This window comes from Pisolithus orientalis (genome assembly GCF_024613125.1).
Source record: "Pisolithus orientalis strain OTSU chromosome Unknown F5J12scaffold_6, whole genome shotgun sequence".
Classification (NCBI taxonomy): Eukaryota; Fungi; Basidiomycota; class Agaricomycetes; order Boletales; family Pisolithaceae; genus Pisolithus; species Pisolithus orientalis.
In genome coordinates, this window is record NW_026260787.1 from 83,902 (window position 1) to 106,696 (window position 22,795).

Genomic DNA, 22,795 nt, shown 5'->3' on the forward strand with positions numbered 1-22,795 from the left:
TCCCAGATTACGTTTTTTGAACTCCTGAGAAACCATACGCGGAGAAGACTGACGTGCAATTAAGAACTAACCCAAACTTCACCTACCACATCATACTCCCTCAGCGTCCTGGGTTCTTTCACAACACGGTGGACGCTCGCCTCCGTATCTGAGAGTTCATGGTCCACGAGAAGGATACGTAGTCCGCCCACACAGATATAGCCAGTTTGCAGCGGGATGAACGTCAACTCAAACTGCCTGCTGCCCTCTGTTCTTGCTGCTGGGTGAACGTCTTCTCTTGACGACTGAGCCGCTGGTGTACATAACTTTATGGACTCTAACGCTAATGATGACGGTCCAACGAAGGGTGCATCCTTTTAATTTTGCGTCTCGTATCTGATCCGCTGTGCCGAAATGGGGTGGAGGTAATGACGGTGACAGCGGTAAGAGATTGTTGCGTCCGGAGTTGATTTGCACGGAAGGACGAAGTCGCAAGGAGGCGATCAGGGACAGTGGGTGCATTCCTGACCTGTGACGAAGTCGAGAACCCTCCCATGAGATCTCTATTGGAATTCGCAACCGATGATTCCGCGGCACTCGAAGCACGCGGAGGTCGGAGGTGCTGCACCACGATCGAGACCGTCTGATTCTGAATTCCCTTGGGTATTGAAGCAGAGACAGTGAGTTTGAATTCGATTGTGAAACGGTCGTAGACGTGGACAGGTTGTTGGACTTTCCGCATAGTCACGAGGTCCACCTGAACGTCAGATATTTGCTCCGGACCAATTACTGATGGAAAAGCTTGAGGCGCCGGAGCAGCAGTGTTGACGATCGATCCCGCGGGTGATTGAGGCCGAGGAATGGGTACAACAGGTCGGTTGCGGAAGGGAGAGGCTGGTCTATGAGGCCCTGGGGATGCTGATCGTGATGGAGGCAACTGTGGAGAATGTAAACGAGGGCTTGATGGCGTGCCCACGCGCTGTAGGTACGGCGGAATAGCCGAAGCGGGCTGCTGTGGAGAAGGGAGGGCAGGAAGTGGTGGTGGTTGTGATGCACCGGGGACCCGACGAGTGAGCATCTGCAGCAACGTGAGTGCGTGGTAAGTGAAGGACGGGGGGAGGAGGAAGCATGCACAGTATGGGTCACTTACGGACGTGAGGAGGCGACCAGGTTCACCGAAATGTGTGCGCCACGAAATATCCAATTTACCGAGAGAAATGACGGATCCAGGCTGCGCCGGTGCAGGAAAGGTCGGGATAGTAGTCGGTAACAACACATATATATACTGCCGAGTTGCCTGAGGTTGCATGAGAGCCATCGACCCAGAAAACAGTGGGGTGCTCTCCTCAGCGCCCTCAGTGTCACCCGTGCCAGTGATTAGGAAGATTTGGTTCATATCTGTTGCAGTCCAGTCCTCGGCGCATTCGAGATCTATGCGTTCGAACCACATCGGTTCCTGTGTAGTGTTTTGAATGTGGACTTCGAGGAAGACCTTCTCGCGTTCTATGGGATCCAGCAGCGCCGACGGGGATCTTGGGACATGAACTTTCGTCTTGACAGACAAGGGGTTCGTGACCTGATGGAAAGAAACCATGTTTCCTTCGTACATACTACGCAAATACGCACACGACGAAATGGCACTTACGACGAACTTATAGTATTTACGGAAACCCTGCAGGCTTGGGTCACCTGCACCTTCTGCAGTAGGTCCCGATGGTGTATGGTGGCGGAGCCCGGGGGGAGACGATAGCTTACAGTACACGCGAGCACATGCTGGCCCAATTCCTTTACTTCGTGATGAACGACAACCTCTAGAACGTCTCCAACCGCCAATTTTTTGCCAACTTCAGCTAACAAAACTTTGGAATTAGCGGTCTGCATTTCCACCTTGACGCTCACACCCTCTATATTGGTGTTCGCCGCCTCATTGTTCACGCATATGCAGCTGGAAAATGTCTCGCCAAGCTGGATGGCTCCGAATGCGACGGGGAGAGCGAGGAACTCTGACGCGTGCGATAGATCGCGGAGGGTCTTCGGATGACCAGGTAACGGAGTCTTCCCTTGCAAAGAGAGAATCGAGGCGGTAGAACGAGCGGAGAATGAGGAGGAGCTGGAGTAGAAAGGCTCCCAAGCGCTAGCAAGTCCCGGTCGCTGACGGGTTCAATCATCATTCGCGGAACAGTTCTGGACAACATCCTAATCGATCACGCACGGAAACACGCATGACCTTCAGAGATAGTGGGTGTCCTTGTCCATCGAAGTCTGTCATGTTCACAATTCCAAGTGGCAGCTAATCATGGAAGAGTCTAACTGAGTCCCCTTCGTGTTTGTTTGTAATTGTTTTCAGCATTAGGGGCTAATTGGTATCGCATGCCCACACTGTTCTTTCCTTCAGTGCTTCAGCTCTTAGCGAGCTCGATCTAAACTGGTGGATCGGCTCGAGCTCGAAATCACCTGTCGCTCTAGAATCGCCGAGCGGAGAAAGCTATACGCTGACCACGAAAAGAAAAGTCGATAATTGACGAACTGGAAGGAAGCCACTGCAGGAGATGTCGAGGGAGTGCATGGAAATGGTCATTCAATACATCTGCCAGAAATACCCGAACCAATTCCGTTAAAATGACTGGATGGGCATGTTCACCAATGAAATGAAATTCTTCATACCAGGTCGACATTGCCACAGTACATCAGTAAACCACTTTGTGTGCTGGCAGTCCTAGGGAATCTGTCCAGTGCTGGACAGCTCTGGACAGCTCTGGCCAGCAAAAGTGATTTACTGATGTACATCCATTGGTGTTCCTCAATCAGACTTACAGCATTGGTAATACAGCCATGCCTTACACAGTTCATGAATCATCATGCATCATCTCCCATCAGCTCAGCTAATCCTCTCTTCATTACTTGTTAGCTTGTTAGCTTGCAAAAGCCACTGAGTTCTGGTACAGATGAGAACATGACAGAGTACATGGGTTCTGCAGGATTCTTGAGCATTGATGTAGCAAGTTCTGCAAGGAATAGTGAGATAAACTTGAATGATCAACCCACAGATTATTAAGGAACACTGCTGAGCTGCAATTTGCCAACTGTCCCATCAATGCTCACACCAACAGTGAAGGGTTATATCTCCATTCTTCCAGTTGCATGGTGACTAGTCTGCTTGAATTCAAGGCTGAAGAGGTCATAGACATGAACAGGTTGTTGGACTTTCACATGATAACAAGGTCACCTGAATCTCAGATATTGATATTTGCTCTGAACCAATTACTAATGGCTGAGCTTGAGCCACTGGAGCAGCAATGTTGACAATTGATCCTGGAGGTGATTGAGGCCAAAGAACAGGTATGGCAGGTCAGTTGTGGAAGGGAAAAGCTGGTCTATGAAGACCAGGGAATGCTGATTGTGATGGAGACAACTGTGAAGAATATAAACAAGGGCTCAATGGCATGCCCACACATTTTAGATGTGGATGAACAGCTGAAATTGGCTGTTATGGGGAAGGAATGGTGGGAAGTGGTGGTAGCTGTGATACTCCAGGGACCCAATGAGCAAGCACCTGTTGCAGCATATGTAGTAAGCTTAGGACAGGGAGGAAGGGAAAGTATGAGTCACTTATGGATGTAAGTTTTGTGGGTGGGGTGAGAGCAGAAGGCTACTCAGGTTAGCCTAGACACAGAACTCAGACTTGAAATGATGAAGTCTGAGGTGTAAGGTAAGGTGAAGTGTAAACTAAGTACCTAACATATTACCTAATCAACTCAGTGTAGATCAGATGGCACACTGTGCAACAACAGTAAGAAGGCAACCCAGTTCACCAAAATGTGTGCACCATGAAATGTCCAATCCACTGAGAGGGGTGGCAGATCCAGGCTGTACCAGTGCAGGAATGGTCAAGATGCTGGTGGTCAGCTGTAATGATTGAGGTTGGACTTTTCCCCAGCTCATGCATGTGAAGTGAACAATATGGTATTTGCACAGTAAGATGTAGAAAAAAATAAATAAATACATGAGATTTCAAGATATGTTTTATATATGAGCAGGGCATGTGATATTAGGACCCCATGTAGTCCATTTAGTCACAACATATAGGTAGCCTGCATGCCAAAATGCCAACACTTATATAGACCCCATGACAGGCCCATCTAAATAGATTAGCCATGACACATGGACAGGCCTGAGGGCCTATAGTGAGAGCAACATATGTACAGGCCCATAAATGCAATTCCACAACATATGGGAGGGCCTGTGGAGGGTAAGGATGCTGCAACATATAGATGGGCCTGTGACCAAGTAAGTATGCTAAGCTACTGTAAGACATGGATGGGCCTGCCCATTGTATCATGAAGAAGGTTGCAACATATGGACAGGCCCACCCATCATATGCTTTATAGGGTCACAACATAAAGAGGGGCCCCTCTATGATAGATTACAGAGTTGGCAACATATGGAAGGGCCTGTCTTTGGGATAATATACCCCTGTCACAACATATAGATGGGCCCATCCATAGCAAGATGTATGCCTGTCACAACATAAGGACAGGCCCATCAGTAATATCATTGACAGCATCACAACACATAGATGGGCCCATCTAGTAAGATATGCCCCTGTCCCAACATAAGGATGGGCCCATCAGTAATATCAATCACACAGTCACAACACATGGATGGGCCCATCAATAGCAACATGTATGCCTGTTGCAACATAAAGACAGGCCCATCAGTAATATCATTTACAGCATCACAACACATAGATGGGCCCATCCAGTAAGATGCACCCCTGTCACAACATAAAGATGGGCCCATCAGTAATATCATTTACAGCATCACAACACATAGACAGGCCTGTCCAGTAAGATGCACCCCTGTCACAACATAAAGACAGGCCCATCAGTAATATCATTTACAGCATCACAACACATAGATGGGCCCATCCAGTAAGATGCACCCCTGTCACAACATAAAGATGGGCCCATCAGTAATATCATTTATGTTATGCTTCCATCAGGGGTCTTTCCTTTTTCGACTCTTCACAGTCACATGCATCATGTGCCTTGTCGCGTCTCTAATAGTCATTGCCATCCTGGGAGTTCACATGCTCTGAGGAACGTTTGGATCGCCTGCAGTCATTGTGTTTCCAATACCAACTGATGCCACGTTGTTGCTGTGATCCGATATTCCACTGCCCTCTCTGATGGATGACTTGTTCATTTCTCTCTTTATGACTCCTCTCTGACTCATTTATATTGCACTTATGTTGTACTTTAGATCCAGTGTCTGGCTCCTCGCTGTGCATTGATGGCGCAGCCAGTATAGCCTTCAGTTCTCTGCCTGCCCCATTTCTGACACTGTATGACTGTTTTTCTATTTCACTGATGAACTCGTTGACTACTGTGGATACGCATTGTGATGCATCTGTCGTGACTGGTACGGTACTCGCACTTAGGAGTATATAATCCTATGTACTCCATCCTGTATCTGCAGTTTTTCAATAGCTTGCAACTGAGCTTCATCCCTTTACTTTGCCCTTCATTCTCTCTCCATGCGAGCAACCTTCGGGACTTGCCAGCAGACAGAACCTCTGACAGGACATCATAATAACTCAGCCATAGGGGTTACGACAAGTTCAGCCCATAGTCTCCCACCTTGCGTGCTTCGTGCCTATTCCATTTGAAGAAGTCACCATGCTTGGGCATAACAAAATCGAAAAACTCGTGCAGCTTTCGGGACTCATCAACCTCTTTGCAAAAGTCTACTCGTTCCCTGGTTACTGAACTTCAACAAACCAAGAACAATCTTTTAATCATAAAGGCTCGTTGGTCTCCCTCAGAGTAAAGACTAACTCGCCATCTTCCCCACTTCTCAACCTGGACCTACAAACCCGGTAACAAAATTGAGAAACACCCCTCTACCCTTAACCAAGTACACTGCTCTACAGGCAGCCATTAGGCTTTAATAGATTGCCTCCCTAGAGCCCCCTTCTCTCTAGCTGACAGGTTTCTTTTGAGAAATAAATCCTCCCTCAGCTTTCGTTATCACTTACCATTAAAGTGTCTAACCCTCAAGAATTGAAGTCGAGACCTCCAGTCCCTCCACAACCAACAACCCGAGGACTTGGAAGGAACCTGCCTTTACCGCCGATACCTGGAAGGCTAGGGCCATCAATTACCGCTAGCAACCCAAGGCTATCATATTTGTCCTGTTTTAGGGAATTGGAAGTCATGCTTAGTTCAGAAGAAGATGATGATCAGAAGTCCAATACTTCTTTCGGATCAGTCCTCAAGGAAGAACAAGAAGCATGCATGTTACCCGTTATGTCCATGATGATCGGTCACAGAGAGTCAGCCCCTGAGATGCCGCTGAAGGTCTTCTCTGAAGCGGAGCTGAAGGAAAGGTTGGAAGAACAGAGATGCTCTTTGGCAGAAGACTGGCATAAGATAGCCAGTGGACAGTCAAGCGATCCTTTTCCAACAGGTACGCCTACGGACTTGGCATTGCGAGCCTGGTATGCAAGGAACTATGGTAAGGTAATTCCCCCAGAGGTCCCCGTCGGAGGGTCCAGTAAGGGAAAAGCCCCCGTAGACCCCAACAACTCGTATGAAAGCCGCCCACCCAACAGAGGAAGGGAGTTTAATGTCGGGCATCCCAATGAATACGACAGAAGCCACAATGGGCTTCAGACCTGGATCATGCAGGTCGAAGGGTACTTGAACCTGAACAAGCACATTTATAACACGGAGTCACTCAAGATTTTGTTTGCCCTCATGTACATGACCAAAGGAGCGGCCGTTTCCTTTGCCAAAAATTACCAGAACGAAAACAAGCTTCTCGACAGTACTATCTGGTACTCCGATACCTTTCAAAGGTTTGTCAAACATCTCAAAGCTACTTTCGAATCTGGAGATCAGATGGCTCTCACCATCCTTCATCTTTCCGATATCTCCCAAGGCAAATGAGAACTGGAAGCATATATTGCTGAATTTACGGGGCTCATTAACAAGGCTCAACTTAAAGAAGAATCACATGAAGCAGGGATCTTCTTCTGGAAGGGATTAAACAAGGAATATTGCGACTGGGTTCTAAATTCAGGGCACATGCCTTCCACAGTCATCAAGTGGATCCAGTGCATGGGAGAAGCCAGAACTGCAATCGCTACTAAACATATCCTCGAAGGAAAGGAATCCCGGTATGAATGCAAGTTTATTCATTACCGTGGGAGTTCCCAAGATCCTGATGTGATGGATGTCGACAAACACAAATGGAATGTTAGACGTTCAAACTCTGAAATTACTTGCTTCAAATGTGGAGGCAAGGGTCACTACAAACGTGACTGTAAGAAACCGAAGACTGCTAGCCCCCCTGGTATATGGGTTGTTCTTTCTGCTGATGGAACAAAGACAGCATTTATGGGGGATCGGTTGGCAACAACCGAGGAATTAAAGGCTTACAGGATAAATTTTTAAATGGGACCACCAAGACTCCTAAGGCAGGTCCTGTCTCCATATTGTCCACCAACTGTACTTCCATAGATGATGAATCCTCAATGAGAATTGGTTCTCCACTTGGAAGGGCTTGGCTGCTGGACTATGTGGCAGGAGTAATGGTCTGCGTTGACTTGGGCGCAGAGGTTTCGCTCATCTCGGAGTGAATAGTTCAGAAGTTACGGATTCCTTCATATCAGGTTAAGACCAAGTTCAAGACTACGTCATTCACTGGAAAGGATGTCAAGTGGATCACAAGAAAGGTCACTGTCCAGTTACTTGTCAAGAACCACCTGGTCAGGATCAAATGCTATGTGGGACCTTTGGTAGGAAAGGAGCACATCCTTTTAGGGATGCCTTTTCTCCAAATGTTCAAGCCTAGAATGGACTGGGAAAACAACAAGATTACTTGCTGGGATGATGGGTATGTTCCCACTCACAAAACTGACATCTACATCAAAGGTCTGGCACCCTTCTATGAAGGAAGTGCAGTAAAGTTCAACGAGGATGGTTCTGTGAAAGAACCGCTGGTAAGTAGTGTTAATAAGACTACTTTATCCACAGAACTCGAGGCTGCCTTATCCTTGATGAAGGAGGAAGTGAAACTTCCGAAGGAGTATCAAGAATTCGCCAAAGTGTTTTCAGAAGAAGATATCCTGCTGCCTTGTCATCGCCCTGGTCTTGACCATGAAATCAGATTGCAGGATGACTTCAAACCCAAGAAGGCAGCTGTTTATCCAATGTCCCCTGATGAGTTAAAGGCCCTTGATGAATTCTTGGATGAAAACCTCAAATGTCAGAAAATTCGACCGTTGACATCACCGCAAGTGGCACCAGTGTTTTTTGTCGCCAAGAAAGATGGGAAGAAGCGGCTAATTCAAGACTACCGCTTCCTAAATTCCTTCATGGTTCCGGACGCACACCCCTTGCCAAATGCACAAGCACTCTTCGATGAGCTAGTCAAATCAAAATATTACACTAAGTTTGACATACGCTGGGGTTTTACCAATCTCTGCATACAAGAAGGAGATGAGTGGAAAGGGGCATTCATAATGCCCAGGGGGTTGTTTGAACCCATGGTAATGTTCTTCAGGCAATGCAACTCACCTCCCTCTTTCCAGAGATATATGGATCAAACCTTTGCTTCTCAGCATGGAAAGCAAGTTGGTTACATGGATGACGTTGCTGTCCATGCAAAAACAAAGGAAGAACTTCGAACTCGGGTTCGCAAGTTCCTTACAATTTGCCAGAAAGAAGGTCTTCACCTCAAGATCAGCAAATGTGTCTTCGAGGCTGAGGAAATTGAATTCCTTGGAATGATAATAGGAAAGGGGTGTCTAGAGACTTCGCCAACAAAGACCAACACCATTAGTACTTGGGAAGCCCCTGAAAATCTTACTGGGCTTCGTTGCTTCCTCGGATTCTGTAACTTCTATCGCAAATTCATCCCTTCCTTTTCAAGCGTCGCCCGACCCCTTCATGATCTCACGAAGAAGGGAACACCCTATGAGTGGACAAATGAACGGAACACCGTGTTCAAGAAGTTAAAGTCGTTGTTATGCTCGGCTCCAGTCCTCTCTATCCCCAACTTTTTGAAGCCTTTTGCCCTGTTCACTGATGCTTCAAAACTCAGGACTGGTGCGGTACTTGCACAGAAAGGCCAAGATGGAGAGTGGCACCCGTGCTCCTACCTCTCGTAATCCTTGGTAGGGGCTGAACAATGTTACCAGGTCTATGACCTCAAAATGCTGGCTGTTATCCACACCTTGAAGGTGTTCTGCCCGTACCTCCTCTCCCCTGTCGAACCTACAGTGGTCTTCACCAACCACAAAAATCTGGAATACTACTGTGAGCCTCAGCAGCTCACCCCTTGCCAAGCTCGTTGGGCTGCCACTGTGCAGTCTTATCCCATTCATTTTTCCTGGCAGGCCAGTTGCCTCCAGGTTCCCACCAACACTCTTTCCCGCAAGAGCAAAGTGGCAGAGCCTGCCCCCATGGCCACAGTCCTTCCCACAGACCTTTGGCTTTCGGAGGGGGTAGGCCCCAAAATTCGCCTTGTTTCACCCTCGTTTTCACTCACAAGGTTACAAAAACAACTAAAAATCAATCGTTTATGCAGAATTGGACATGTCCCGGCCAAACTTTCGTGTGCCAAAAGTAACGCCAAGCTGTATTCCTGCCCATCTGAGGAAACACCAAAGGGGAATAGGTTGCCTGATGCTCGCCCTTCTGAGGAACCCGCCAAAGGAGCTAGGGGCATCTACACGATATTGGCGGACCTGTACCAGCACATCAAGAACAATACGTCAAAGGCTCAGACAGGTCCAGAGCCCAGGGATAACATAACGATTGCAGAAGACGGAACAAAATGCTTCGGATCTACACGGTTATACATTCCTCCCGAACACTGACAACATTGTATGTGAACCTACCACGACCATGAGTCTGCTGGACACCCCGGCCAGAAAGCAATGTTCGCTAAAATGAGAAAGGAGGTTTGGTGGGAAGGCATGGGAAAAGATATTAAGGCTTACATTGCAGGATGCCCAGTTTGTCAAACCACCAAGGTCATCACGCACCCGCCGACACTGCCAGTTGTCCCGCATGATACTCCTAACACTGCCTTCCTGTTTCAACAAATATCCATGGATCTGATAATGGATCTCCCCATGTCAGGAGAACAAGGGTATGACACAATTCTCACAGTTGTCAATCAGGGACTGTCAAAGGCCATGCTCTTCATTCTGTGTCATAAAACTATTGACTCCGTCGGACTTGCCTGGCTCTTCCATCAGTTCATATACTGTCAATATGGAGTCCTGGAGTTGGTAATCTCCGATCGTGGTCCACAGTTTGCTTCTTCTTTCATGAAGGAGCTCTACAAGGCAATAGGAGTAAAGTCGAAACTATCGTCTGGGTACCACCCTCAGACAAACAGGGAGAGCAAACATGTGAATCAAGAAGTGGAGGGCTACTTATGGCTGTACTGCTCAGAGTTTCCGAATTCCTGGTCAAGCAGGTTGCCGTCCACCGAGTTCACCCACAACTCCCAAATCCACTCGGTGCACCAGATGACCCCATTTTTGCTTCTCCTCGGATATGACCCATCCCCTTACCCTGAAATCCGACTCACTCCGGTACCTTCCGTTGATGAAAGATTGGAACGACTCGCATCAAGTTGCGATGTTGCCATCCTTGCCCATTGGAAAGCCCAGGAACTGATGCAGTCATGCTCAAAAGGAACCTACAATGCACCCAAGGTCAGAGATCATGTTCTCCTGGATACCAGTCACCTACACATCAAAAACCAGTGTGACAAGATTGCACCCCAAAGACTTGGGCTGTTTGAAGTGACTCAGATTGTGTCACCAGTAGCGTTCCAATTGGAACTCCCAGCAATGTGGAAGGTCCATCCTGTGTTCCATGCTTCTCACGTCTTCCCCTTTACTGAAAATGAAACTTATGGAGCTGCACCCACAGCCCCTTTACCCAAGTTGGTGGATGATGAAATTGAGTGGGAGGTTGAGTCAATACTAAATCACAAAACTGATGGTTGCAGAGGGAAAAGGCGCTACCTGGTCAAGTGGAAAGGGTTCCCCCATTCGTCAAACACATGGGAGCCCAAGGAACATATAAAAGACCACACTTCAGAGGCCCTCGACCAGTATAAGCTTGCTCAACATCTACGAGGTTAAATGGATTCTCCCCGCTCCACTAACACAGAGAATGATTATGCTGATCTCCCCTACCCCTCAGAATCCGTTTACTACGCCAACGACGACAGTCTCATACCCCCCATCAATGTCTATGCCCCAACCTCGCCTCCAACATCCCCTGCCAGCTTTTGTGTCTCCAGGCTCTCCTCACCCATCTCTCAACCCCGTCCGTTATTGCCCCCTGTCGCCCACGCTCTCCGACCGCATCCGTTCTTGGGGATCTCTGTCAAACGCGTCCCTGCCCCCAAGGCCAGAGTTCCCGTCTGTGGGGACAGTAACCGAAAGGGAAAGGGTAAGGCATGCATTGACGATGACTTCGGTGGTCCAAGAACCCTGGCCGTCGCCCCTGATGCTGCCGAATCTTCCAACTTATGCACCACCTTCACCACCTACTCCAACAGCACTCAGCGCGCAGCCCTCGACCTCCTTGCCATGGCAGCCATTGCCAGGGATGACCAGCAGCGATTACCAATCCCAGCAAGTGACTACCTGGACGTTGTTAGGGTGCTTGACGTCTTCGACAATGGGGACAACATTAATGGGTGCTCACCAGAACAGGTTGAGTATTTTGGGATGCTGTCTAAAATCTACAGAGCATCAGACATGATCAACAGGCTTGTCTCCAAGATCCGTACTTGGAAGTTAAATGGGATCACTCTGCTGTCTGAGGTTATCATGATCAACATGCTGGAGAAGGCTTCCTTGGATCTCACCAAGGCCATCACTGGTGGGGCGTATCACCACTTACATCAGCAGCAGTTAGGGGAGTTCCTGGCACCACCCGCTGCTAGGATCTTAGATCATATTGTCCCGAAGCAAGAGGAACCATTGGCTTTGAAGGTTAAGAAGGACATCTCGGATCAGGAGAAGGAGAAGGAGTGGCGCACTGTGGAATTAGGGTTCGTGGACTTGGGAGAGTTGTTTAAAGAGGTTGGTGCCTGTCTTGGTACCGGTACTCACAACTCTGCCTGGGAGGTGCTGTTACAGGACGCTTCGTGGGCTGGTATCCATAAAAACTACTTCAATGGAGTCCACACCACTGATCCTCTCCCTTCGGCTCCCTTCGTCCCTGTCCCTGCAGATCAACTTCGGTTCTATCTTGGAGGGCAATCCCCTATTCTGTCCGACCATCCTCTTTACCAGCACGCATGTTTCCAGTGTTGTTACCTGGGACATTGGTCGTGCCGGAACAGACATGGCTCCTGTTTTACTCCGGCCCTTGAGGAACCGCCGACTCCATCGCCATCGTCGCCCATCGCCACTTGGACACATTCCCACGTCTATACTACTCGCCAACCCTTATCCACCCATCCTGCCAACATGACTTCCAGCCCGTCCTCAAGGGTCTGAGGACCTTAGAGGGGGGGTGATGTTACGCTTCCATCAGGGGTCTTTCCTTTTTCGACTCTTCACGGTCACGTGTGTCACATGCCTTGTCACGTCTCTAATAGTCATCGCCATCCTAGGAGTTCGCATGCTCTGAGGAACGTTCGGATTGCCTGCAGTCATTGTGTTTCCAATACCAACCGATGCCACGTTGTCGCCATGATCCAATATTCCACCGCCCTCTCTGATAGATGACTTGTTCATTTCTCTCTTTATGACTCCTCTCTGACTCGTTTATATTGCACTTATGTTGTACTTTAGATCCAGTGTCTGGCTCCTCACTGCACATTGATGGCGCGGCCAGTATAGCCTTCAGTTCTCTGCCTGCCCTGTTTCTGACACCGTATGACTGTTTTTCTATTTCACTGATGAACTTGTTGACTACTGTGGATACGCGTTGTGATGCATCTGTCACAACTGGTATGGTACTCACACTTAGGAGTATATAATCCTACATACTCCATCCTGTATCTGCAGTTTTTCAATAGCTTGCAACTGAGCTTCATCCCTTTACTTTGCCCTTCATTCTCTCTCCATGTGAGCAACCTTCGGGACTTGCCAGCAGACAGAACCTCTGACAGGACATCGTAATAACTCAGCCATAGGGGTTATGACAAGTTTGGCCTGTAGTCTCCCACCTTGCGCACTTCATGCCTATTCCATTTGAAGAAGTCACCACGCTCAGGCATAACAATTTATAGCATCACAACATATGGATGGGCCCTTCCATAATATTATTTATACCATCACAACACATGGGTGGGCCCATCCATAGTAAGATGTACCTGTCACAACATAAAGACAGGCCCTTCAATATATATCATTTACAGGGTCACAACACATGGATGGGCCTGTCTAGTAAGATGCACCCATGTCACAACATAAAGATGGGCCAGTCAGTATTATCAATTACATTGTCACAACAGATGGATGGGCCCATCTAGTAAGATATGCCCCTGTCCCAACATAAGACAGGCCCATCAGTAATATCAATTACATGGTCACAACACATGGGTGGGCCCATCAATAGCAACATGTATACCTGTTGCAACATAAAGACAGGCCTGTCAGTAATATCATTTACAGTGTCACAACACATAGATGGTCCTGTCTAGTAAGATGCACCCCTGTCACAACATAGAGATGGGCCCATCAGTAATATCATTTATAGCATCACAACATATGGAAGGGCCCTTCAGCAGTATCATTTATGTGGTCACAACATAAGGACAGGCCCTTCAGCAGTATTATTTATATGGTCATAATGTATGGATGGGCCCTTCAGTAATATCTTTTATATTGCCATAAACCAAGGATGGGTCTGTCTAGTAAGATCCACCCCTGTCACAACATAAGATGGGCCCAACACCAATAGCATGTATAGCATCACAACATATCGATCGGATCACAGCAAAATATTGAGGCAAGCATCCCAACATGCTGTAATTTTCCAACAAGCTGCAAGCAGCTCACCCACTATACAACTCTGACCTCATCCACCCCAAGCATGAATACTATGCAAGACACATCTAAAACCCCCCATGGATGGTGAATGGAACTAACAGACTGCATTGCATCATACATGATAGCCAGATTTCAAGAGGAGGTATTCAGCAGACCTCATGCCCTTCCAGATATATTGATTCCATTTCTGGTGTTATGTGAAGTGGATTGCATATTGTCAGTAATCTCACAGGCCTATCGTCACTCAAATAAGTCCATCATAATGGTGCAATGGAAGTTTTCATCTTTCCACTGTAGGGAATGAGTTTGAGTTCCCTAGGAGAATTTGTCTTGGTCAGGAGTTAGGGGTTGAGGGACTTGTTTTATTTCTTGTGTTTTGTTTTCATGTTTGTACCACTGGACTTGGTGGTGAGCAGCCACATTGCTGACTCAGCACATGTGCTGTGTTCAGCACGAGTTCAGTTTACCAAAAAACCAAATTCATGTCACAGGCCCTCAGTAGTAGGGTGATTTTGTCTTGCATTTCAGGCAAGTTTTTGAAGTTAGAATTATTACTTTGGGGAGTACCCAAAGGGCCAGGAGGACTGGCAAGAGGTATTAGACAGGCAGAGCTAAGTATTCATTTCAGTTCAGCATTTTTTACATTTTTACTACACTTCTTTCTCCAGAGAGAACCTCTCTTTTGGGTCGAGCACAAATACTCACCCTTTACTGATAATTACTATTTCTAGGTCTCTTCTATTACCTATTCCTACATCTGGAGCCCACCACAAGGAGGGTTCTGTTTGTTTGGAGAAAGAAATCACCACCTTATCACCATAAGCACTCAGAACAAGTTAGCTAAGTCTTTCAGAATTTTTAGTTTTGCTACAGTCTACACTCAGGAGTTTAGGAAATTTTCAGAAGTATTTTTCGAGCAGCATATGTTGAGTGAGTGCACAAAGTCGAAGATCCCTTGAGTCGAGAAAGAAGTCTGAAGGCAAATTAATAGTCAAGTTTCTGTGAAGAAGCCATGAGAATGTGCCAAGAGAGCTCGAGGGAATGCCACTGAGGCATTCAAGGGATGCACCATGGTTCTCAGGGTGTCCATCTGACCTTTTTAGGTATTTCAAAGAGGTTTCAAGTCTTTGCAAGTGCAAGAAATGCTTTGATGACCAAGAATGGGCGAAATGGGCTTGCTGGTATGCAGGTGGCAGAGTCTCAGACTCATGGTATGAGTTTGTTGAAGATCAGCTGAGTTGGCCTGAATTTGTGGTAACCATTGCACATTTGTATCCTGGGTCCTGGAAACTGGATTGACAATATTCAAGGAATGACCTTTACAGCCTCATTGACAGCTGAGCAAGGAGAGAAATTCATACAGAGGAAGAACTAACAAATTACAGGCTTTATTTTCTTGACTTAGTGACATATCTATGGGTTTTGTGGCAACTCAAGGCTGATGAGCTCAAAGACCTTTATTTACAAGGCTTTGATAAAGAATTTTGGCATGAAATCATTTGGAAAATGTGACACAATGATCAATGGCGACATTCGGATGACCCATGGCCCATAGACCAAGTAACAGTTGTGGCTACAAAACTGCTACAGAAAGGATTTCACTTAGAGCAACCTCAGACAAGCACAGAATGTTATGTTCAACCACAAAGCAACCCAGAATCGAGTTCGGACGAGCAGCGACTACCTGCGAAGTGTTTTCCAACTATGCCTACACATGACTCACTGATGACCAGAGTGCAGGGGTCTACAGACTTATCAGGATACATAGAATGCAAGAAAGTCCCAAAGTAGCTTCGACAAGTCACGCGCAGCCACACAGCCCATCCGAGAAGGCAAATAATGAACACTGAAGTCCTGGCAGGCTCGTCGAAGCAGCAGCAGCAGCCTGTTTCGAGACGAAAGAGTTTTCTTCGAGTATGAGTGAACTACTGACTACCGAGTTACAGGAAGCACCAAAGCTCGAGCAGGTTGAACCAGTGCTAGTGGAAGAACTGCTTGTAATGAAGGTCCCAGTTGAATTCGAGGCAGATGACAACACTCAAAGGGGTTCTTTATTTTGTTCACAGTCGAGTTTCTCTGATGGCTACTGGTGTGTTGCTACAGGAGTCCTGTCTAAGAGGTCAAGGTGACGAAAGAAGCGACCTCGGAGTTCCAGCAGTCAGCAAAGATACACATCAGTTAACTAATGAGTCATTTGTATCAAAGATCCCACTCGAGTTTGAAGCAGAAAGGCTCGAAGAGCACACGAAGCCCACAAGGGTTGAAGTCGAAGAGCTCGAAATGCTCGCAGGCAGTCCCGAGGCGAAAAGGTTGGCAGACGAAGAGGTTGTAGGCTCACACAGGATGCCACAGCACACGAATTGCGCCGAGTTGAGGGTTATTGCAAGAAGAAGCAGGATCGAGGAGCCATCGAGGCTCGTAACACAAAGGAAGCCACCAGAAGAAGTCTTACAGGTCGAAATGTTGAAGCACGTGGTGAGGTTGGACAGCCTCGCACTTGAAATGTTCTGCGACCGCACAGTGTCGGCAGTATATATTTTATTCAAGAGTTCGTCGAGAGTATCAACGTGCGCACTCGGTGTTAGGACTTGTGCAGAAAGTCCTGCGGTGTTGACTAAGCGGAGTCACGTGACCGCTCTGCGCGTCGCAGCCACGCGCACTCAAGTACTACATACTGACGCATCTAGTATTACAGGCCAACTACGCAAGATCGCAGCGATCGAAGGATATGAAGAATGGGGCTAACAAGGTACCATATGGAAGCTACCACGACTACAAGCGACAGCGAAGACGATGACGACGACTTTACTCAGTGCAGACCGACAGCCATACAAGATAGGGAGAGCCGTTCCATTGAGACAAGGCGCGAGGAGCGCGGGTACTGAGCTCGACGGCTCGAAGGTTCGTTTTGATTTTGAAACATTTTACTTATGTCTGCGTTATTCTAGGGAAGCCGGCTGTCTATGACGAACGGCGACCACGATACGAGAGACGATGACGATGCTCGACACAGACCAAAGACTGCGTGAAGCTAGAACGGCTGCTCTATGGAAACGAGGCACGATGGGCGCAGATATTGAGCACTACAGCTCAAGGGTTTGTTTCAGTTTCATGGCATTTTTCTTACAGCTATCCTACTCTAGGGAAAACGGACATACGCGACGAAGCATGACAGAGGTCCTTGTGATCGCAATTCGAGGATCAACGATGGACTACGAACGAGCGATGGCGACAGTGAGAAGAGAAACGATGACGACGACAGTGCTGGATGCAGAGCGATGGCCATGTGAGGCTGGAACAACCGTCCTATGGAGACGGGCCATGACAAGCACAGCTACTGAGCTTGATGGCTCAATGGTCTGCTTGGATTTTAACACGTTGTGCTTACAGCTACCTTATTCTAGGAAAAATGGATGCACGAGACAACGACTGAGTGACATCCAAGCCGCTGCGATGTGAGGAACTATGATGATCTATGAGCATGCCAAATGCAAATGGCAGGCCATGAATGTGACTGATATTCAGTTTGTTCTGGAGAAAGATTTATAGTTAAATGTTAGCTTAATGTGAACCTGCAGTTTCCATTCCCTGCCCTTGCATTCTGCCCTGTAGCTGATGGGTGGGTCAGCAGGTACTTCACAGGAGATGTCCAGTGGCAAGCTAGCCCATTCATTCACCTTTTGCATGTTTTATTTCCATTGTGGATATGTCTGGTATGACATGAGTATGTATATTGTTTGTCTTGAAAGGCTCATGTGTCTGTGGGCTGAGATGAACAGCAACAAACCATTGTTGGGAAACAGAATATTTATTGCTCACTACAGAGGGTGAATTGGTATTTCCATCTGTGGAGAAATATTTATCTGCTCATTTGCCAAGCTTCTGCCTATTGAAATACATTGGCTCCTGCAATAGCAGAATGCAACATTTTCCCTGAATTGAACCTTGTGAATCTCACAATCCACTCATTTGCATATGTCCCACCTGTGGGCATACCTTGGATCCTATGTTAGCACAATGAGAATATTGCTTTGCATTTGCATCCAATGACCAATTGCTCTCAGCCTTGCATCTTGCACAGTCCACTCATTTTGAAGGGTTCCTTCTATCAGGATCCATTGAATGCCATGTTAGCAGGTCAAGACAGTCCATATCAACCTTGCATATTGTGCAGGCTGCTCATTTGGAAGGGTTCCATCTATCAGGATCCACGGAATGCTGTTTTTGCAGGCTGACATCTTTCTTTGCATCATTATCCTATTATTAGCCATTATCTTGTTTTGTAATTCTCAAGTGAATGCTGTAAATAGCATAGCCTGCTCATTCACCAGGTGTCTGTCTATTGGGATTCATCAGCAGCCATATTAGCAGACTCAGATGTGTTGGCCAAATCAGACTATTAATTGCATTTGTGTTGAATGGCAGGTTGCTATTGCATATCACACAGTCTGTTCATTTGCAAAGGTTCTGTCTATCAGGTTCCATCAGCTCTGGTTTTAGCAGAATGAGACCATCCCACTATCTCATTTTTTAAGTTTCAAGTTAACTATTCTACATCATAAAGCCATGCATTCACTAAGCTTCCACCTATCAGGATACATTAGCAGTTGTTTTAGTAGAATGAGATTATCCTTCACAATTCTGTTGGCTGCCTAGCCATTATTGTCTTTTTCTCACTCTTAAATAAAGGTTGAATATACGATGTGGCATGAGTGGTCAATTAAAATGGAAATATAAAATGACATTGTATGTACTGTGGAGGAGTAAAATGATAGATGGCCTCATTCACCCTGCTGTCCTATCTGCCCTTGTCTCATCTGCCAGAGGCCCTAAGAGATTGATGAGATTGTCACCCAATGCTTGTGCATATACCCAAATATGCAGAGCCTCCAGCTCATGAGCCATCCTGTCCAGCATCTGCATGGTTTTGTCCTGTTGTATTTGAAAATCATACATTTGATCCTCATAGTATTGGTGGTGGGCATCAGCATTGTGGAGTTGACATTCCAAATCTTTGATTCACTCTTTGATTGTGTTGGACATTTGCAACACCTCAGCAATTGGGGCACAGACAGGTCATGGTGTGCTGGGAGTTGCAGTGGTTGCAAGTTGGATGGGTGCTGTGTTGTTGATGGGCAGGTGTCTGCTTTGAATACAAGGGTTAACTGCAATAATTAGCAAAAATGTAGAGTGATTAAATGTACCTGCCGCTGTAGATCCCTCTACCTCCTGCACAATGGATGGGCCAGCCTCAATGATTGAATCTGCTCATACAGCAGCTGGGATTGGGTGGGAATCCCTGTGTTTGAATGCAGGAATATCAATCTCTAAATAAAATTTGAGTCAGTGTAAATACATGAAATTGTGAACATACTGAGTGAAGATCCCTCAGGGATTGTCTCTCCCTGGTTGGAGGGCCCAACCCTGGCATTGATGGCTTTGGAAGCCATCGAAACATGTCACTTTGGGGGATGTTCCTTCGGGCTTTGGGATTCTTGGGCCTCCATCATTGGGGACAGACTTCAAGCTTGCTTTTTTCCCCTGGCTTGCAATGGATTCCATCAAGTTGGAGCAGCAATCCCACCTTTGGCATGGCTACATCAAATTTTGCAACCATTGCATGGGAAGCAGGACTTCCTGGGGTTCTTGTAGCATTGGACCTTGCATCTGCAGCACAACTTGCAGGAATGGGGGTGGGGGAAGGTGTCCTTCTGGCAGCTATGGCAGTGCAACCATATAGTCCATCCAATAGTGGACAAGGCTTGTGTTTTGATTGGCCTTGAGTAGGAACATCTTTGTCATCGTTGGTTTCCACTGTTGCCTTCCTAGAGCAGGATCAATGTCTGGATTGATGGGACATCATTTTTGTGGCAGCTTTGCACTTCTGCCTGCCTTGTGCTGGTTCTTCCTCATCATCCTCCTTCTCTGGCACCTCATCTTCACCCTCATCATCCACCTCCATCCTGTGTGAGCTATCTGCTATCATTTGCTCCACCTCTGCCTCAGTTGCTTTCTGTTTTCCTTTGTTGCTCATAGGCATTTTGGTCTCTTGAGCAGGTGGTGTTGGTGTTGGCACCATGTGGGGCATAGGGAGGCCCAACTGGTGGTAGTCATATCAATGCTCAACAATGTTGAGCCACTTGTGGTTGGCAACATCAGTTTTGGAAGGGGATAGGGTGGTCTTCCACTCAGGCCATGGGTGCTTGATTGAGCTGAGGTCTTCATGCCACTTTAAGAATGTGTTGATGCTGATGAGGGTCATTGGAATCTCATCCATCCTAGCAATGAGGTCACGTACAGCATCCTGAATGCATCAGTCAGTGAAAAAAATGTGATGATGCCTATGATGCACTAGTTCATTGTTTATTGCCTTGATGGCACCTCTCCACTTCGCAATGTTGTCTGCCTTTCCCAGCTTGCTGCTTTCTGTGATATCCTTGAAGTAAATTTGAAGGATGCGGTTGGCCACAGCATCAAGCTCAGGTGATTTCTTGAAGAGCTTGTGAGATGATGACAACAACATGTTTCTGATGATGAGATGATGGAGTAGTTTGACAGTGAGAGTGGTGATGGTGATTGGAAAGTGGAAGAGTCAGAGGTTAAAGATGGACAATGAGATATGCAGATGTTGCATTTTTTATCCCACCTTATGAATGATTCCCACAGCATGATGGCAATACCAGTACAAGTCAATAATCCTGAATGCATATATGAAGCAGAGGCTCAGATAAAAATATGATGTGTTGTTCTGGAATAGCATTGCTGTTTGTTTTGCATGTTTCCCATCTGCTCCAATGGCAGAGCCTGGCTTGCAGCTACATAGGACCCCATGTAGTCCATTTAGTCACAACATATAGGTAGCCTGCATGCCAAAATGCCAACACTTATATAGACCCTGTGATGGGCCCATCTAAATAGATTAGCCATGACACATGGACAGGCCTGAGGGCCTATAGTGAGAGCAACATATGTACAGGCCCATAAATGCAATTCCACAACATATGGGAGGGCCTGTGGAGGGTAAGGATGCTGCAACATATAGATGGGCCTGTGACCAAGTAAGTATGCTAAGCTACTGTAAGACATGGATGGGCCTGCCCATTGTATCATGAAGAAGGTCACAACATATGGATGGGCCCACCCATCATATGCTTTATAGGGTCACAACATAAAGAGGGGCCCATCTATGATAGATTACAGAGTTGGCAACATATGGAAGGGCCCATCTTTGGGATAATATACCCCTGTCACAACATATAGATGGGCCCATCCATAGCAAGATGTACACCTGTTGCAACATAAGGATGGGCCCATCAGTAATATCATTGACAGTGTCACAACACATAGACAGGCCCATCTAGTAAGATGCATCCCTGCCACAACATAAAGATGGGCCCATCAGTAATATCATTTACAGTGTCACAACACATAGATGGGCCCATCTAGTAAGATGCACCCCTGTCACAACATAAAGACAGGCCCATCAGTAATATCATTTATAGTGTCACAACATATGGAAGGGCCCTTCAGCAGTATCATTTATGTGGTCACAACATAAGGACAGGCCCTTCAGCAGTATTATTTATATGGTCATAATGTATGGATGGGCCCTTCAGTAATATCTTTTATATTGCCATAAACCAAGGATGGGTCTGTCTAGTAAGATCCACCTCTGTCACAACATAAGATGGGCCCAACACCAATAGCACATATAGTGTCACAACATATTGATCAGATCATGGCAAAATATTGAGGCAAGCATCCTGACATGCCATAATTTTCCAACAAGCTGCAAGTGGCTCACCCACTATACAACTCTGACCTCATCCACCCCAAGCATGAATACTATGCAAGACATGTCTAAAACCCCCCACAGATGGCGAATGGAACTAACAGACTGCATTGTGTCATACATGAAAGCCAGATTTCAAGAGGAGGTATTCAGCAGACCTTGTGCCCTTCCAGATATATCAATTCCATTTCCAGTGTTATGTGAAGTGGATCACATATTGTCAGTAATCTCACAGGCCTATTGTCACCCAAGTAAGTCCATCATAATAGTGCAATGGAAGTTTTCATCTTTCTGCAGTCAACATTGGGAAAAATTGGGGTGGAAAAACCTGCAATGCTGAAGCTGCTGAGAGATATGTGGAAGTGACTGAGCCATCCATTCTGGTGACTGACTCAAACACCATCCACATTTGGTATTTGCCAGACACTCTCAGCCCAAAAAGAAGGGTAAGGGAATGCAGAATCTCATATTCTACTGACTTAATGCAATGGCAGGCCAATATATGGAACTGCCTTCATCTTCTGAGGGAACCACTGTGGGAGAGCATAAAGGCTTCCCCACGGGCATGGCAGATGGACAAGTCATATTTCCATGATAATGCTGAGTTGAAAGGCGCCATCAACCTGTCACCCACATGGTTTCAACAGGGTCATAGGGTGGGTGATCATTTCTTTCCTTGTGAATAAAGTGCTCATCTGTCTTGAAGCCCCAAAATGGCTTCCTGGAAGCCTCATGGCTGCTCAAATCCAGGATGGAAAACACTTCTACAAGGGAATGGGTCAACCAAATGTCTGACACCAATGCCCTGTTATCTGCAATCCTGCATGTCATCCATCCATGAATGTATGCAGATGGCAGGGAAGCATTGATCCACCTTGGCAAACAGGCAGAACAGTGGGTGGGTTTGGATATGAGCTCCATACTGCCAATATGGAGCTCCATGTATAGCAGCATGTCCATGATGGTGAATTGGGCAACTTGTT

General features: G+C 46.8%; 2 protein-coding genes across 2 annotated transcripts; one reads left to right on the forward strand and one right to left on the reverse strand.

Annotated features, from left to right (window-relative positions):
* Window positions 1-59: 59 nt before the first annotated feature.
* F5J12DRAFT_904065 (DUF974-domain-containing protein) lies at window positions 60-2,248 on the reverse strand (the record flags this gene model as incomplete). Its single annotated transcript, XM_051748476.1, has 5 exons — window positions 60-353; window positions 413-1,555; window positions 1,625-1,729; window positions 1,750-2,130; window positions 2,192-2,248. The coding sequence occupies 5 exons, from the start codon at window positions 2,246-2,248 to the stop codon at window positions 60-62; spliced, it is 1,980 nt and encodes a 659-aa protein (XP_051602447.1).
* Window positions 2,249-16,701: 14,453 nt separating this feature from the next.
* On the forward strand, window positions 16,702-17,596 carry F5J12DRAFT_812015 (uncharacterized protein). The gene has a single exon (XM_051744872.1). It carries the CDS (start codon window positions 17,015-17,017, stop codon window positions 17,477-17,479), a length of 465 nt encoding a protein of 154 aa, XP_051602448.1. The 5' UTR covers window positions 16,702-17,014; the 3' UTR covers window positions 17,480-17,596.
* The last annotated feature ends 5,199 nt before the right edge of the window (window positions 17,597-22,795 follow it).

Bases quoted from the DNA above. Each gene is read 5' to 3' on its own strand.
- F5J12DRAFT_812015 (XM_051744872.1), top strand. From the start codon at position 17,015: ATGACGATGCTCGACACAGACCAAAGACTGCGTGAAGCTAGAACGGCT.